This window comes from Lytechinus variegatus, chromosome 3 (genome assembly GCF_018143015.1).
Source record: "Lytechinus variegatus isolate NC3 chromosome 3, Lvar_3.0, whole genome shotgun sequence".
Lineage (NCBI taxonomy): Eukaryota > Metazoa > Echinodermata > Echinoidea > Temnopleuroida > Toxopneustidae > Lytechinus > Lytechinus variegatus.
The window spans coordinates 74,325,748-74,343,950 of record NC_054742.1 but is presented as its reverse complement, the minus strand read 5'-3'; the positions used below and the strand labels follow the sequence as shown (position 1 = coordinate 74,343,950).

Below are 18,203 nucleotides of genomic sequence, written 5' to 3'. Positions count from 1 at the left end.
CTCTCATACATAAAAACAAACATCTATAGAATTTTAGAGCTCCATTGAACTTAACTAAATATATCAAGTTAAATGACCCAATGCTCATGACCTAAGATTGTCAAGAAGTCAAAGTAAAATTCTAATCCTTACACCCCAGCGGGTTTGATCACTTACTTAAAGATACAGTTGATTGACTCTGGGACTATGACAAGAGTCAACCACCCAAATTCCTTTTATTATATACAAGCTGAATGGTTACTAGGGTTAACACTAGACAGACTTATAGTCGCATTGTGACAATGCATATGACACTTATAATCTCATAGAACCCTAACTTTAGAAGATAGAGGAATACAGGTAAACAGTTGTCAGAGATGTGACAACTGCATATCACTGACGCATACAAAGCAATGGCATCATCCTCTAAGATAGCGCAGTAATGATGTCAATACATAAGGCTTATTAAGAATGCATTTTAATTGTTAAGTGGTAGACATGCATGTCTCTAATAATTGCAGAACATTTGCAAACAGATGTGAACCTAACAATTTAGTTGAATCTCTTCTCTTTGGACTAAAGAAATCTTCTTCACCTTGGAAAAATTTTACTTACAGTAGTAAGTGCAGATAACACAAGCTTTGCATATTCTGGTCTGAAAATTGCTTAACATTGGCTATATGACTTAGGGAAGTTCAATTTGTACAGACATAAATACCCCTATTCTCAAGAGGTTTCAAATGTAGCATGGTAGAAAATCATGGTTTTTGCAGATTTCTTGAATTATCATGCTTTTCTTCTGGCACATTCTGCCAAAAGCATGCATTTAATTGGATTTTTTCTGATTTTACGCTATGAAATTGGCATAATTACATACAGGAATCTGCATAGTCCATGGTTTTGTACCATGGTTCAATAATACTTGTAAAATTATACTTGTTTACATAGGGTTAAACATTTACTTTATCAGAAGTCTTTAAGTGCCCTACAGTAATGCCGCATAATTACCCTGGCTTTATCAGAGCAGCTGTTAAGTGCTCATGAGTTTCAGGGAATAAATTGAAACCCAAGTGTCTGCCCAAGTCAGTTTTGGGAAAGATCTCTAGTTTTCATAGCATTTGAGAAATGATCACCAGAGAAAAGGTGATGAAACCTCATTCTCTCTTGTGTTCTTGGAGAGAAACTCCTTCTGTTTCACACTTGTCTTTTTGAGAAGGGGACTTCATGAAGCAAACAGTCAGTGATTTTCAGTCTTTTTGTTTGCATGGTTATGGTTAATAATTATACCTTTTACTAACAAAATTACATTTAAAAAGGTACATATTATATATCTATACTGCAAAGAGGTGTTTATCAGATGCTTACTTGAAACATCTGTCCATCCAAATAGTAGAAAATCCATAAAGGTTTGATGAATAAAAGTCCTATAAAGGGTGAAAGACAAAGAAAAATATGATTAGGGGAATTCTAAAAGAGAGGTCTCAATAAGTAAATCATAAATTATAAACACACAATGGAACTTAAATCAGAATTCAAATTTCTTTAGAAAATCATGGGATGAAAAAGAATTTTCAGTACAAACTTATTTACAAATTAAAATGCATATTCAGAATCTTTGTTTTAAATACTTTCAGATGTTGAAAAAAAGTTAATCTTAAGACAAAATGGGAAAACAAGTTTTACAAATTTGTATTAAAAGTATTGTTTAAAAAAGGACTTACCACAATGCATTTGCAGCCCATATTTGGAAATTGAATACATCATAAAAAGTTGGCTGTGAGAAAAGGGGGTGGGTAAAGAAATCATATACAAGTGAATCTTTCTAGAAATGAAAAAATACAATGAAAATATTTTGGAAAAGAGAAAATCAAATGTATATTTCTCCAAAATTTTCTCCTTTCCTCTTAAAAACGTATGTTTCTCTATATGTGAAGAAAATTTTGGGCTAATGTACTTGTGTATCACTCATCGTTATCTCAAAAGGTATATCCTAAAGGACACTGCACATCTTACGACTGGTCCACGATCCGATTTTGGAACAAATTGCATTTTGCTCATTTTCTGAAAATGTGAATGAAAATTAACTTTTATTTGAGGTCAAAATAAATTTGAAAATATCAATACAACAATGGAAATAAATACACAAGACTATAGCCTTGGAAGGGCGCATTTTAATGTCATGAAACCCGAGGTACATACCACAAACCAAGATTTGATGCCTGCACTGTCACTTGGTGGTACCCTCTCACAAGCCGCTTGGTAGTCAAACATCTGCTTGCTGAAATTCATGATGAAAAGAAAATTCAGAATTTGAAAAATACAAATTGAAAATATCTTTTATCACATTCTAAGTGACGATATTACTGTATTAGAAGTTACTTCTACCCTAAAGTGTTTTGAAATAAGAGAAAATTGAAAATATCTTTTATCACATTCTAAGGGACGATATTACTGTTAGTATTAGAAGTTACTTCTACCCTAAAGTGTTTTGAAATAAGAGAGGTAATCATTCACCCTTGGAAATCAATAATGAAAAAAAAAAATTTAGCTGAGTAATTTGAACTTTAAAGGGATACAGATTGAAACAAAATACTGATCAAGTTATAAGGAATGAATTTAAGTTGCATGTAAGAGTTACATGTTCACTCCACAGTACTTGGAAATGACAGAAAGACTACATACCGATCATAGATTCCATAATTTGTCATTTCAATCATGATGTTACCATCGATTTCTCCATAGAAACGACCAACCTGCCATAAAAAGCACAAGTGATGAAGATTGCATGAAATTGCAGTAGAATACAATCAAACAAAAATGACACAATACAACAAAATTCCACGTAGATGTCATTCATGGACAATTGAGTTTCCTTCCATCACAGACTCTTTGGAACTTAGATTTGATGTTTGTTTGGATTTAGTAGCATTCTTTCTCCAAAAAATAGAGAATCACATTACAGATAGATGATTTAAAAAAAACATAGCTCATTCTAATATCACATATCAGATATCATGATAAGTTAGACAACCATTAAGAAATGATAAGAAGAAGAATAAGTGGAATTATCTGTGCACATATTTTACAAATATAATGATTAGTTATCAGAAAATAATAGGCAAGGGTCATATCCCGACCTTTTCAGCTTTTACCATGCTTGAAAAGTACAATTTAACATCAAAGAGAAAAAAATATCCAGATATCTAATATCCTTAATATAAGGGCCTACACATTATCTTGGGCCTACATATTATCTAGAATAGATCGAAATAGCAATATTCACTTTTAATTTACCCAAACTGAATGCAGACTTCAAGGAGAAAAGGAATAAAAAGCAGAAAGAGAAAGAGCAAAAGAATAAAATTACCTCATCTTGTTCAAATATCTGGTTCGTAGCTATGATAAAACCACCGTCGTCAAGAAGATAACATTTCAGTTCCTAATTTCAAAGAAAAAATATGTAGATTAGGATAGAATTACAGATTTCCACTGAATACATCCAAGTTTTATACAATTTTTTTTTTCAATGATGATATCGATGTTATTGGAAACTCATTACAAGGAAAAGTTTTAAAGACTGTCTTAAATGTTTAATACAATAGTAGCATTTTTATAATCAATTTCCTGTCATTTCAATCATAAAATGTTGTTTTTATTTTCCAATGAAGCTCCAAAATCATCACTCACCTCAAAATTTTGCTACTTCTCCTCTCGCATTTGTGTTTCATAATCACATACCTGTCTTGAGTGGATTCCTGTCTTTAAGGACCACCAAAATTATCTCCCATTTAGAAGGAATGCGTTATAGAACCTGTACATAAAAGCAACCTGCCTCCAATGGCCACTTCTTCTGTTTCCCTAGTGTGGCCTAAATAGACAGGTTTGACTTTACATGTAGGTCTATGTCCCCCTGTTCTACTTTTCATCCGACTGATCAACTCTCCTAACTTTAACCAGGCTTGTGCTATCACATCAGGTTATCACGTCCAGTCAGGCAATCACATAACCAGACAACTTAAGAAAAGGGCCCACTAAATTCCCATAAGGTTGGGTCCAGTTTACCTGAAGCTTTGTGAAAATTATCAGTCAAATAAACAAACATTTTGGTCAAATTTAAATGATTTTGTGTGAAAATTACAAACACATAAACAATAGGTCTGGTAAACTAAAGTTTAGGGAGCCCTTTTGTCGAACAGTAGGGTCATGCGATTGCCAGACCGGACACGATAACCCTATGTGATGGCACAAGCCAATTCATGAAGAAAAACTCACCATGTTTGCACAGGAGTATTCCAATGTATGATCATTGAAACCCTGAAAACAAATCAGAACAAGTTATATATATATCATTATCTTAAAATAATAGCAATAACAACGATTTATAAGGCATTGAACGTGTCTCAGCGCTTACAGATTTATTATCGACCCATCATCAGATTCAGTCAGTGATTCCCGCACATAATGCACATGCTCCACTCCCTGGGGAGTATTTCAGCCAGTTGCCATAGAGATGCACACAGTACTGGACAAGCAACAATGACTTTCACCTCCTAATGGGTAGCATATTAAGCACCTGGGTGGAGAGTGGCAAAATGTTTATTTACGCACTGCCAGAGGACACCCTGCAGCGGTGAGCTTTGACTCTCTCATTACATGGCAATTAAGAGCCAGAATCATTACACCAGTACAACAAAATTACTGAACTTATCAAATTGCTGAAATTAATATTAACAATACTTTTAAGAACATGGGAACTTAATGTTGGACAACTACTAAAAGAGCATTGCCCACAGGAACTGTGTTTCCCAGTAAAAAAAAACCAATGGGAGTTCTGAAATTAAGTAGCCACTATATTTGGTCAGAGTTGGTCAAAAAATGGATGGGTCTCAGTCATTCTTTCTGAATATTCATGAGTGTCCTTTTCTTTACCTTCGAGGTCTGATCCCAAGAATCGTTGAAAAAAGCTGGATCCATCATCACCATGACAACTGAAACAATTGATAAAAGATACATATTTTGTATAAGAAAATACTGATTTTAATAAAGAACAAGTGGAATGCCTCTGGCCGTCTCACCTGCATCACGCGGTTCAATATAGCAGCAGTGCTGACTTTGCATACTACTCTAACTCGCACAAGATGTTCAGTGATACATGGTTACTCTTATGTCCTCTTTTTATGAACTAGACCAATAAACTTACAGAGATATGATGGTTATTCAACAAAAAACCCCAACATGGCCAAAGTTCATTGACCTTACATGACCTTTGACCTTGATCATGTGACCTGAAACTGGAACAGGATGTTCAGTGATACTTGATTACTCTTATGTACAAGTTTCATGAATCAGATCCATAAACTTTCAAAGTTATGATGGTAATTCAACAGATACACCCAATTCGGCTAAAGTTCATTGACCTTGGACATGTGACCTGAAACACGCACAGGATGTTCAGTGATACTTGGTTACTCTAATGTCCAAGTTTAACGAACTAGACCAATAAACTTTCAAAGTTATGATGGTAATTCAATAGATACCCCCGATTCGGCCAAAGTTCATTGACCCTAAATGACCTTTGACCTTAATCATGAGACCTGAAACTTGCACAAAATGTTCAGTGATGCTTGATTACTATTATGTCCAAGTTTCATGAATCAGATCCATAAACTTTCAAAGTTATGATGGGAATTCAACAGATATCCCCAATTCGGCCAAAGTTCATTGACCCTAAATGACCTTTGACCTTGATCATGTGACCTGAAACTTGCACAAAATGTTCAGTGATGCTTGATTACTATTATGTCCAAGTTTCATGAATCAGATCCATAAACTTTCAAAGTTATGATGGGAATTCAACAGATATCCCCAATTCGTCCAAAGTTCATTGACCCTAAATGACCTTTGACCTTGGTCATGTGACGTGAAACTCATGCAGGATGTTCATTGATACTTGATTAACCTTATGTCCAAGTTTCATGAACTAGGTCCATATATTTTCTAAGTTATGATGACATTTCAAAAACTTAACCTCAGGTTAAGATTTCGATGTTGATTCCTCCAACATGGTCTAAGTTCATTGACCCTAAATGACCTTTGACCTTGGTCATGTGACATGAAACTCTAATAGGATGTTCAGTAATACTTGATTAACCTTATGGCCAAGTTTTATTAACTAGGTCCATATACTTTCTAAGTTATGATGTCATTTCAAAAACTTAACCTCAGGTTAAGATTTGATGTTGACGCCGCCGCCGTCGCCGTCGCCGTCGGAAAAGCGGCGCCTATAGTCTCACTTTGCTTCGCAGGTGAGACAAAAACAGATTGGATTAACAAATTTGAAAGTTCGTCAAAAATTCAAACAAAATATGATTTATTAGTGACAGCATAGACTAAATTGCAAATGTTATATACAAGGGGAAATTCACACTGAAACTTAAATTACATTGCACTTAGAACTAAGAGAATATTACAAAAATGGTGACTTGAAATAACACAGAGGTTACACTCATTAAATTTTTCATACAGTATATGTAGAAACAAACATTTTTTAAAAGTCAATGTTTAGTCACTGAAAGTCAAAGCGAAAAGTACATGTATTTGAGTACAGTGCCACAATCCGAGTGAGTCAAAAAATTGATAACACCGATGATTGATAAATTGACATATACAAGAAGGTTAATCAATTTATGAAAAAAAAACTTGATGAACTAAAATTTCGTACCTGCAGGAACTGCTTGGTTATCAAGAGGCACAGATTTGCTGATGGTGATGTTTGAACGGAACTCTGTTAAACTACCGAGAGGTCCTTCACCTGGTAAAAAAAACAAAAAAAGAAGAAACAAACATCAGCAAGATATTTGGAAGCTTTTAAAGTCACCTTACTATGCAAATCCAGAAGGCAAAATCTTTTGAGAACCTTGCATAATAATAAACATTAAGTACAAAACTAAACGAGTGGTGGAGAATTAAAACACTTTGTGCATATTTGTGTGGCGTGGGTTATACTTAAAGAATACAAATCGAGATGAATAACAACATATCATTACCATCATTGTATGGAACAGAAAAGACATATCTATCTGTGTAAAGACTGCGTTGATAATAGCTCTGTTCCCATGGGTCTTGCATTCTTTGGATTTCATCTGGACTCCATGTTGATATGGTGCTGCATGGGAAGAAAAACATTCTTTTTCAATCAATGCAAAAAGCTTCGCTAATATGAATCAACAGTTCAATTTGAATTTCTTTCGATTCCGATGCTTCTGATTTTCAGCTGGTCGGACAACATTAACTACGAGGGACATTACCAGTGCTGCCAACCTGAAAAAGAACATTTCAGTATTTTTAAGTTGAAAATCAGTATTTTGGTGAGGAAATCAGTATTTTCAAAAAATACCATAGGACAACACATAAAGCTGCAACTTTAGAAATCAGTATTTTACATTAATCTATCAGTATTTTTCTCACTTTTCAGTACTAAATACTGAAAATCAGTACTACTTGGCAGCTCTGCATTACATGTATATGAAACAAAATTTTTTTCTTAAAACAAACCTGAAGTAAATTAAATTGATAAGAAAAAGTTATCTACCTCTTAAAAAGCATGCAAATTCATTATTAATCAACGAACATACATGTAACAGACACAACCATTTCCCTCACCTGGGTAGAGGGCAGCCAACGTGGACATATTTTATTGCTGAAGGAAACTGACGCCTGAACTAGGATTTGCACCCACAACCCCCTGAGCGAAGGGCAATAGTTATAACCACTACACCACGACGATTCCACATACTTGAGAAAATTCATGACAAAAACAAACATACCTTTTGGGAAAAACTTTTATGAGACCACCCTGAGTAGCAGCCAAGACAAAAATGATGCCGTTACTGTGGGGGAAAGTAGGAAAAAATATATACTGTACACAATTACAACAAATTTGCCAAAGTCAACCTTCCAGGACTGATGATGTAGCTTTTTGTATAAGAAGAACAAGAAGAAGAAGAAGAAGGAGGAGGAGAATAAGAGGGGTGTATGTATGGACCGATGTCAAACAAGCATAACACTAAGAAAATTATCAAAATCGAATGTACAATGAGAAAGTTATAGCATTCAAGAAGTTTGTCTCATAATGTTATATGTACAACACAGTCACATGAAAATGGGAGTCGATGATGTCATTCACTATTTCTTTTGTTTACAACAATGGCAATTCCACATTTTAAGAGAGGAGTTAAACTTTTTTTCAAATTTTAATGATGCAATTAAAATCATTTGATTTATAAAATACAATTAAGGGCAATATCATAAATACCAGAATGTGTATGTAACTGTTTTGTGAAATGAAGCAAAATTTTCATAATTTTCTTATTTTAAAGCCGACTTTGAAGTAATTTTCAGTTAAGCTTGTTCAATTTGGGGCTTTTTAATCAAATCCAACTTCTTTTATTATGTTAAGAAGGTCTTGCCAATTAAATTAGCTCAAGAAATAAACTTACTCTTCCATATCATCAGTCTTTGTTTCCCAGTAGGAGGACAAATTACTTGTTACTTCTGCATCTACAAGGAGTTTTCTCACCATCTCATCATTACCTGATGGATAAAAAACAGAAGCAAATTACATGCATATTTCACACGTGCCAAGTTCTCTGAATGAAAAATTTCGAAAATAATAATAATATATATATATATATATATCGATCCTTTTTTATTCACACACTTTCACACCAGGACCCCGTCTTACAAAGAGTTGCGACTTATCCGATCAATTGTAACTATGGAAAGCCAGCAACGTCAACATCTAAAAATACATATTTCTTCATAATATTTTCTAAAAATGATGTATATTCATCCATGTACCTTCACTGTTTTCTTGACAATTCAGTATGATTATCTTTGTTTTCAAAGGACATTGAGCAAGTTTCCTAAGGAAAAAATCATGACATTGATGGATTTCCATAAACTTGAGATTGATTGGATCAATTGTAACTCTTTATAAGATGGGGCCCAGGCCTGTTTCACACACCTTTCATTCTCTTCTCTCTTTGTCTCAGTAGCATGCTCTTAACTACTAAAGAAATCAAACTTACATTTTTGTAGTACAATAACTCCACCACTTCCAAGGCCTATACTGTTATTCTTGATAGTATCCTGGATAGCTGATTTGATATCATCTGTTGTAATGTTAGCAGGATCCATTCCAACAAACTGCTCACAAAATTCCCTGCAAAGGTTCATCAAAAGAAACAAAAATATCAGTGCTCAATTGTTTTTTAGCTGGATTAAATTAAATCTTAATGTTTGATGAAAAAGGGTCCTCCATATTCCAGTGAAAAATATCCTAATATGTTAATAACTCACTACGATGTGAATTTTAATTGCTATATTCATTCTCAATGTATAGTGTTATTGTATTCAAATATGAAACGCACCTTTCCATTAATTTTTCAAACAAAATATAACAATATGTCCTCCTTGAAAGTACATGTTCAAATCCCTCATGCTTGAAAGGACTGTTAGTAATACTTCTTTCAGTATAAAATTGCCTTTACTCTATAGAATTGGCTTTTTCCAATTTTAAAAAAGATAAAAATAATGTTTAAAACATCAGAACAACATCTCTAAGTGCTTTACAGATATACTTAGTCATTTTAAATCATCTGTTCATTATTAATCTTAAGACATATCCATACCTCTCTTCATTTGAAATGGCTCTTAATAAAGGTTTAACCCCTTTTAATTCAGTTTCTCATGCATTTCTCTACTTTCCCCTTTGTTACTTGCTTATCTTATCTGATCTTGTAGTTATTAGAGGTAAAAATTAATCCTTTGAACCCGATAGGCCGGGATTCAGCCTACCAGCGAATGAGCATATACCCGATAGGTCGGAATACTCGCCGACAGCCATGTGACTTAAAAAACATGGATTCTAAATGTCAGGTGATCTTTTAAAACGTCATCTTTCTAGTACATGAAGGAATATTTAGTCGATAATTTCAGTCAAGGTTTGCAATGATTTCGGAAGGATTTAGCATAAAAAATTGCCAAAATATGCCACTTTTCTGCGGTTGCTCGTGTCGTATGTGCGGTAATACACGGTGTAATACGCAGCCAGTCACGTGCTTACTATGGGGAAGCAATTTGGGGAAAACAGAGATTTTGAGCCCAAAACAGTCACTAAAGTTGATATTTCTGTTTGTAGACTAGGTCTACAAAAAGGTAAACAACTTCAGCCGGCTCGGTCCGGGTACTAGCGGGGGAAGATGCCGTTGGGTCTGAAACCATGGGATTTTGTCAATGTGGTGTATACGTGGTCAACGCCACCCCTTCAGGGTTCAAAGGGTTAATCAGGGTTTATGCATGATAATTGTACCTTGTATTTTTTTTAGGGGAATTATACAAGAATTTATGATGATTATTTGATTTGTTTGATAGAATTAATTACAAATGAAATGAGAAAATACTCAGAAAATGAATATCCGTTAAAGAGGAATGAAACCTTTGGAAAAAAGAGGCTTGTGTAGAAACAGAAAAATCAAAGAATAAGAAAGTTTGAGAAAAATCAGACAAATAATGAGAAAGTTATGAGCATTTGAATATTGCAATCACTAATGCTATGGAGATCCTCCCCATTGGCAATGCGACAAGGATGTGTGGTGTCACTGATGAACAACTTTCCCTTTGATGGACTATAAAATACCCTTAAAATGTCTCTTTTTACTTTTTCTTATGATGATAACTCTTTCACCAAGATGTATTCTTAAAAAATATGTATTACATGCCCTCATGTAGAAAGAACACATGATCTATGGATAGATGTGATAAAAGAGGTAATTCAAGTAAAATATATACTGAAGTAATGGGGAGAGTTGTTCACAAGTGACATCACACATCTTTGTCGCATTGCCGATTTGCTATCTCCATAGCATTAGTGATCGCAATATTCAAATGCTCATAACTTACTCATTATTTGTCTGATTTTTCTCAAACTTTTGTTGATCTGTTTCTTTGATTTTTCTGTTTTTACACAAGCTATCTTGTTCCAATGGTTTCATTCTCCTTTAAGAGGGGGAAAATAATAATAATAATAGAGGATACTTATTAAGCGCATAATAACTGGTCTAGTTCTCTATGCGCTATATGTCTTAAATATTCTGTCATATATGGTCCAAACATGAAATCTATGCATCACTACTGAAAAACAAGAAAAAAGTATGAATGGAAACACAAGATAGAAATCAACAGAATATTTAAAACATATATGCACTGAATTGGTAGCATAAATATAGGCCCTATGTAACAATAGAAACATTGGGGACTACATGTATTAAGGGCTTTTGACTTCATTAATGATAAAGAATGTGGCCAAAGAAGGAATTGTGAAGATTACTCAAACTTACCAAGGGGCAATGAGTATATCATTTCTGTCCATGATGTTAGTCAGTTCTAAGAATAAATGAAAACAAAATCAAATACTTATATTCAACAAAAGACTTTTAAATACATGTATTACTTCATCAGTCTCTCTCATTTATGTTCCAAATTATAATCACTGAAGTACTAATCTAGTCATTGTAAATATTGACCTAATGGAAAAAAAATCATCTAGAATGAAAACGTCTATAATGTCATTTCACAAAGAAGGAAAATTATCTTTCCTCTTTCAAAGAAGATTTACATCTCCAGAAATTTCTGCTTGCTCAAATATACAATTAATTGAGACTAGATTGTCAGATTCGGATAGGACGCATAGGTAGAGGATTTATCTCCCAAAGTCCCTGGTCATATCTCATAAACTAACTTACAAAATTGCCACTTAAACTCAGCCCTGACAAACCAGCCATCACTACCATCATCATTATTCATTGATCATAAAAATATTTTCAAGATATATTTTCAACATGTAGACAATACTGTACATTATTATAAACATCTAATTACAAATCATTTTGTATGGTTGATTTACTTACCCATAACCAGATTCATATTTTCGGGAGGTGTGAGTTGATACAGGTCAAAGCTGGGCTGAGCAATTGCAACACTGTAATACAGAAACAAAGCTATATAATTGAGTCATCATAACATATCATGAATAATTGTAGAAATGCATGTACTTTCCACTAATTACTGTGATCTACCTTTCATCAATGTCAAAAGCAATTGGAAATTCTTATTTCTTAGAGTAAACAAATAATCACTGTTGTTTTAAAGTGATTGGCAAGCTGGATGTAATTGTTTTCAAGGTTTTCAGGTTTCAAGCTACACTGACTGCTTCCTTCAATCCTGAAGATTCTTGCAGTATTGTACTAATTGTAGTACCAGGGACCGGGGAGGTGAGCACCCTACTCTTTGAAGAAGAGTGTGTTGGTTTTAACGTGCATAGGTTGTGACTCTTCTACATGTATACATGGGACCAACATTTGCGTCCTTTCCGATGGACGGAATGTTTTCCAACTGCATTCACACCTGCACTGAATACAGTGGTGAGGCACGCTTACACACAACGCTATAGCATCAGATTTTTGTTAGACATGTTCCGGCATGAGCGGGACTCAAACCCCTCACGTTGAGATCTACGATCTTATCTTAAACATGCGCTCTAACCGACTGAGCTACACTGCCTCCTAATTGTTCATAATGCGTAAGGGCTCTCAACGTATATGGGCTGAAATGGTCAGCAAAACACTGTTTCCATCACATTGGTTGACCAATCTTAGAACATAATTATTTACAGCCAGAATAGATCTCCACAATGCTACAATATTTTCTTTTCAAAATGATTTTGATTAGATAAATGAAAACATTCTTCAATCCATATGAATCATCAAAGTGCTACTAAGGTTGTTTAGTTGGTTTTCATGGCATTAAAAACCTAAAACTTGGACCTTTATTACCAGGGAATGTGAAAGGATGTAATTGTCAATGAGTTTCACTGACAAACTAGCTCTTAGCCAATCACATGCAGGGATTTGGGTAGATTAGGACAACAGTTCATAAAAATAAAATTTTGTTTTGTAAAATGTTCCTTTGAATTAGAAGCACTCTTACCTGAATGTCGTGTTGTCTATGAATGTATAAGAATAGGTCATGTTCACATATTCCAAATATCTCTGTGACAAAAAAGAGAAAATTAATTAGAAGCAAATTCTTTCAATCAAAATTAATTGTTTGAAGATTTACCCCCCAAAATAATGACTTATCTTCTTTTATCTGAACTGTAAAACAAAGTTAAAATGAATGTACACATAAGATCTGGCAACCCAATTATTACAACATATCAATACATTATTAAAACAAGTGGAATGCCTCTGGCCGTCTCACCTGCATCACGCGGTTCAATGTAGCAGCAGTGCTGACTTTGAATACTACTCTAACTCGCACAAGATGTTCAGTGATACATGGTTCCTCTTATGTCCACTTTTTATGAACTAGACCAATAAACTTACAGAGATATGATGGTTATTCAACAAAAAACCCCAACATGGCCAAAGTTCATTGACCCTAAATGACCTTTGACCTTAATCATGAGACCTGAAACTTGCACAAAATTTTCAGTGATGCTTGATTACTATTATGTCCAAGTTTCATGAATCAGATCCATAAACTTTCAAAGTTATGATGGGAATTCAACAGATATCGCCAATTCGGCCAAAGTTCATTGACCCTAAATGACCTTTGACCTTGGTCATGTGACGTGAAACTCATGCAGGATGTTCAGTGATACTTGATTAACCTTATGTCCAAGTTTCATGAACTAGGTCCATATATTTTCTAAGTTATGATGACATTTCAAAAACTTAACCACAGGTTAAGATTTCGATGTTGATTCCTCCAACATGGTCTAAGTTCATTGACCCTAAATGACCTTTGACCTTGGTCATGTGACATGAAACTCTAATAGAATGTTCAGTAATACTTGATTAACCTTATGGCCAAGTTTCATGAACTAGGTCCATATACTTTCTAAGTTATGACGTCATTTCAAAAACTTAACCTCAGGTTAAGATTTGATGTTGACGCCGCCGCCGCCGTCGGAAAAGCGGCGCCTATAGTCTCACTTTGCTTCGCAGGTGAGACAAAAACATGGAATTTACACATAAAATATACTCTTCAATAAAAATGTCTTTATTAGGAAAATTTGTTTCAATCTATAGTATGACTCTCATAACTGCATTCAATAAAATTTGAACACTGAATCCCTTCAAGTTCTTTATTCTTCCCTTTTTCTTAATAGTGGTGTTCAAATACATTTTTAAAAATGTAAATCTATAATAATGCATACAAAATTACTTAAACAAATGCAATTCGATTGTGTTGCCAATTTGAATGGGTTTGAAAGATCCTTGCAATGTAGTGATTATGTCAGTTTATGTTTCTCACCTCATCTCTGGACATGATTGGAGTCTCCAGCTCCACGGTGCCTGATTTCCTGTCGATCATGTCTCTCCGCAACTGAGAATAAATATCCATTTTGAATTTGTGTAATATAATATTCTCAAGAATCAAGTTGCAATCAAGCACTTGAACACAAACTGACACCCATCCTATAACTAAAATAGATTACAAACCAACTGACAGGGAAAACAATTCTTTCAATTTGATTTGAAAACATTTTTGTTCAATTAACACTGAAATACAACCTTGTTCGATTCTGCACTAAAAATATTGAAAGAGGAACTTCTTATCAGTTTAAGAAGAAAATCTTGATGAATCTTGGCCCTTCAGTACTATAAAAATGATGCCACATTTTTACAATATTCACCAATTCCCAATGTCAATGTTAATCACTTTGCAATTGTTTCGACAGGCAAGTTTAAAGTCATACAGCTATTCCACATGATAGACATCTGGGCGTCCGTAACACAAAGATTAGTAATTAATCGCTGCTTTGAAAGAACAATTCTGATTGGTTCCTAGTTATTCTCCTGAGCAAATTGTGCATGCAACAATAATCTTGATAGGCCATTTCATTTAGCGATTAATCGCTAACCTTTGTGTTATGGGACCCAGAAAAGATCAAAATGTACCAATTCTACATTGACAATTTCATACTTTGCTACAAAAACAAGAGCAGTGAAATGACCTCAATCATTAATTGTAATATAGTTCCAATTTACAGTATCTATTTTGCGATGGAGAATGATCAAAAGTCGACAAACACTCACCACTTTCTTTTCTTCCGTCTCGTACTCTACTTCCAAGAAGTCGACATTTGGCGGATCAGACAAATAGTTCAACTACACAGATACAGGAAATATATACATGTAACATTCAATTTGGCCATCAAGTGAGTATATAGCTGTGAAGGGACTTTATCTAAGTGCAAACTATACCAGTAATAGGGTCAATGAATTCCCCATCAAAATTCTGTATTTTAATGTAGACAATTAACAATTCATCAAGGAATATTCTTAAGTGCCAGAATTTGACAAATTTTCTGTTATCAACACAAAATAGCAATGTCTTTCAAAGTGCCATCATCGAAACAATTTGATAATATGTAACTAAATGGGGGACATATCATTTTTGAGTTGTTTGATTTATATGTACCCCATGCAAAAATAAGTCGACTATTAATTGGAAAAAATGAAGTCATAAGCTGAAAACTGGCACTATTTTTATTGTAACAGATATTGTTTTGAAAGGTAAATGAATACTGAAATTACTTACAAGCCAACACAAGTGTTTCAAACTTTATTGGGATTCGGATCTGCTATTGGTTTACACAATTTATTATTCTAAAACACACGTATACAACATTGTGCAATCAACCATTACTGTACATAAATCATTTCTATAATCATTATTTCATCATGCACTACATACAACTATAATACAAATTAACAACTAAGGGTTTATCGATCTGATATCCATGCTTTCTGGCATGCAACAGCATCTTAAAAACATATACATTGATTGTATTTACAGAATACAAAGATTAAAGTAGACAGAATACATGTAAGTTCAAAAGAAAGCATCAAATCTATTATGTAAGTTATAAGTGAACTATGAAACACAAAAAAATATTTCAAAATCACACATACTTCCTTCTTTCAAAGGAAGCATCAATGTATCATGGAATAAAAATCTTTAAAAAAAATTTCCCAAAACATTTAAGTACAAGGATATCCAGATCAATAAGGAAATAAATGGGGTCAACTATGGCATTTATATAAGTTTGTAGAAACAAATAAAACAATTTGGAAATAAACTTCCAAACGCTAAAAAAGATCAAGAGGCATGTCTTCATACGAATGTCACATTCAACACAAATCAGAAACATATTTACCATGTTTGATATGTTAAAAGTACAAATTTGAAATCAAAGTGACCATTAAATGATAAACTTTAATTACTTAACTAGCATCAGTCATTTGATAGACAAAGGATTATAAATTTAGGGTGAAATTGATGGAAAATGTCACATATCAATCCTATTATTACTATATTCCGTACAGAATTAACTACCTCTCAAAGAAATACAACAAATTCGAAGTTCAGAAAAGCAAAATCTTTGAGCTGGTGACCAGTATTTAACAATTTGAGGGAAATTTGCTCTTAAAATCAAATAATCCCCACTATAAACTAGATGTGAATAGCTGACCAAGTATCAAATGGTAATTTTGTAGGTCAGAAAATTACCACTATTAATTCTGCAGTGTCAAATTCTATTTGAAATGAAAATAATGGAAAGTTAAGTCTATTCTGAGTTAAAGTGACCCAGAAAAAGAGTCACCTTGACTTGCTGCTAGTGCCATTCTTAGTCAGCATTTAATAAAGTTGTGAGCTCAAAACTTTAAGAGTGTTTTAAGAAGATAAATGACAAATCATCCAATAAAAACTGATTAATATCATGCAGAACAAATCATGAAACATGAAAAGGGTCGACTGATGACATGCAACATACACAATTAAAATAAGATGATAATGGATGATAAAACAGGCCATGTCATAACAGAAACATGCATGGGTGGTAATGCCATGCGGTTAGTAAACAAAGACACAGCCATGAATATAAAGCTATTGAAGTTCATGATAGTTGGAACATGCAGACAGGTTAAAGATCTCAGCATAAAAAAAAATCCCCATGGACAATTAAATGCTACATGATTTCCTACAACACTCGTTTCTTTTACTTCATCAAATGTCATTTAAAATTACACAGGTAATCTTGATATTTCGTCAATTAATGAAAAATAAATTACACAAATGATACAAGTTTACAAATATATATCATGTTTGAAGTGTCTAAAATACACCAATACAGTATTGATAATAACAATTACTCCACACCACGCAAAGTAAGAGCTGTATCTGAGATATATGACAGAAATAGGGTCTTCCAAATATTGATCTAAGCATCTTAGGACTTTAAGTAAGTATTACTGTAGTTAATAAAAGAAAAAAAACAGAAAAGGTGTTTTGAATCATTTCATAATCTGGCAATAACAATGGTTTTACAGTATTGGATATGATAGGGTTACATTACATATGTGGAGGGATACAAGAACAGTAAAAGGACCAATGATATATGATGAGGGTATATGCATGAACATAGTATATCAACCACAGACACAGTTCAAGTGCACTGCTGCATAAAACTAGTAATTCATCATTCAATCATCTGTGTTTTAATTCTCTTTCATTTTTTTGGACCATAATTGGAAAAGCCATCTCACAATCTGAAAATTCCCAAAAGCTCATTTCCGCAGCTTCATCTGGAATTCATTATGAGAGAGTTTGATAGCATTTCAATGGATGACAGCCCCTTTAGATAATCTAAAAGGACCATACCATGCCTGATTGGTTGCTATGATAGGCATTCAAACATATCACCACAAAAAATTCACATGAATAATGAATAAAATACGAGTAATATGCAGCACTGTACTTTCACAGAAATTCTGATTCATCTCATTAAGGTTGTAGTGGCCTTTTGATGTTATTGGGTTGATTATACAATGTAGCTATCTGCTGAAACCAAGGGAGCACTTTCACCAAGCAGTTAATTTTCAGTACACAAGCTACTAAAATCCTTGCATCTGATTGGCTCAGAGCAAATTTGTCGTCAGCAAAAACCACTGACAAGATGCTTCATGGAGGACTCTTCGGAGAGGTGTTAGAGAAGTGTGAAGGTGGTTCATCCCATCTTATTCTTAAATACACAATTATGTAAGATATCTTCTAAAAAAATAACCAACCCCCAACCCACCATTGCTTATTTA

The 18,203-nt window shown here is 33.8% G+C and overlaps 1 protein-coding gene across 11 annotated transcripts in view; it reads right to left on the bottom strand.

Moving 5' to 3' along the window:
- Window positions 1–18,203, bottom strand: part of LOC121411917 (voltage-dependent calcium channel subunit alpha-2/delta-2-like) — an 87,930-nt gene that overhangs the window by 7,229 nt on the left and 62,498 nt on the right. For all 11 annotated transcript variants that reach the window (XM_041604811.1, XM_041604809.1, XM_041604810.1 and 8 more), the window contains 17 exons: window positions 15,144–15,215; window positions 14,359–14,430; window positions 13,027–13,088; window positions 11,949–12,019; window positions 11,379–11,424; window positions 9,069–9,202; window positions 8,478–8,571; window positions 7,806–7,868; window positions 7,026–7,144; window positions 6,701–6,790; window positions 4,909–4,967; window positions 4,252–4,293; window positions 3,347–3,418; window positions 2,662–2,732; window positions 2,179–2,257; window positions 1,701–1,753; window positions 1,345–1,403 (listed from right to left, as the gene is read on the bottom strand). In XM_041604811.1, coding sequence (XP_041460745.1) covers window positions 1,345–1,403; window positions 1,701–1,753; window positions 2,179–2,257; window positions 2,662–2,732; window positions 3,347–3,418; window positions 4,252–4,293; window positions 4,909–4,967; window positions 6,701–6,790; window positions 7,026–7,144; window positions 7,806–7,868; window positions 8,478–8,571; window positions 9,069–9,202; window positions 11,379–11,424; window positions 11,949–12,019; window positions 13,027–13,088; window positions 14,359–14,430; window positions 15,144–15,215 — 1,258 coding nt within the window. The remainder of the gene's footprint in view (window positions 1–1,344; window positions 1,404–1,700; window positions 1,754–2,178; window positions 2,258–2,661; window positions 2,733–3,346; window positions 3,419–4,251; window positions 4,294–4,908; window positions 4,968–6,700; window positions 6,791–7,025; window positions 7,145–7,805; window positions 7,869–8,477; window positions 8,572–9,068; window positions 9,203–11,378; window positions 11,425–11,948; window positions 12,020–13,026; window positions 13,089–14,358; window positions 14,431–15,143; window positions 15,216–18,203) is intronic.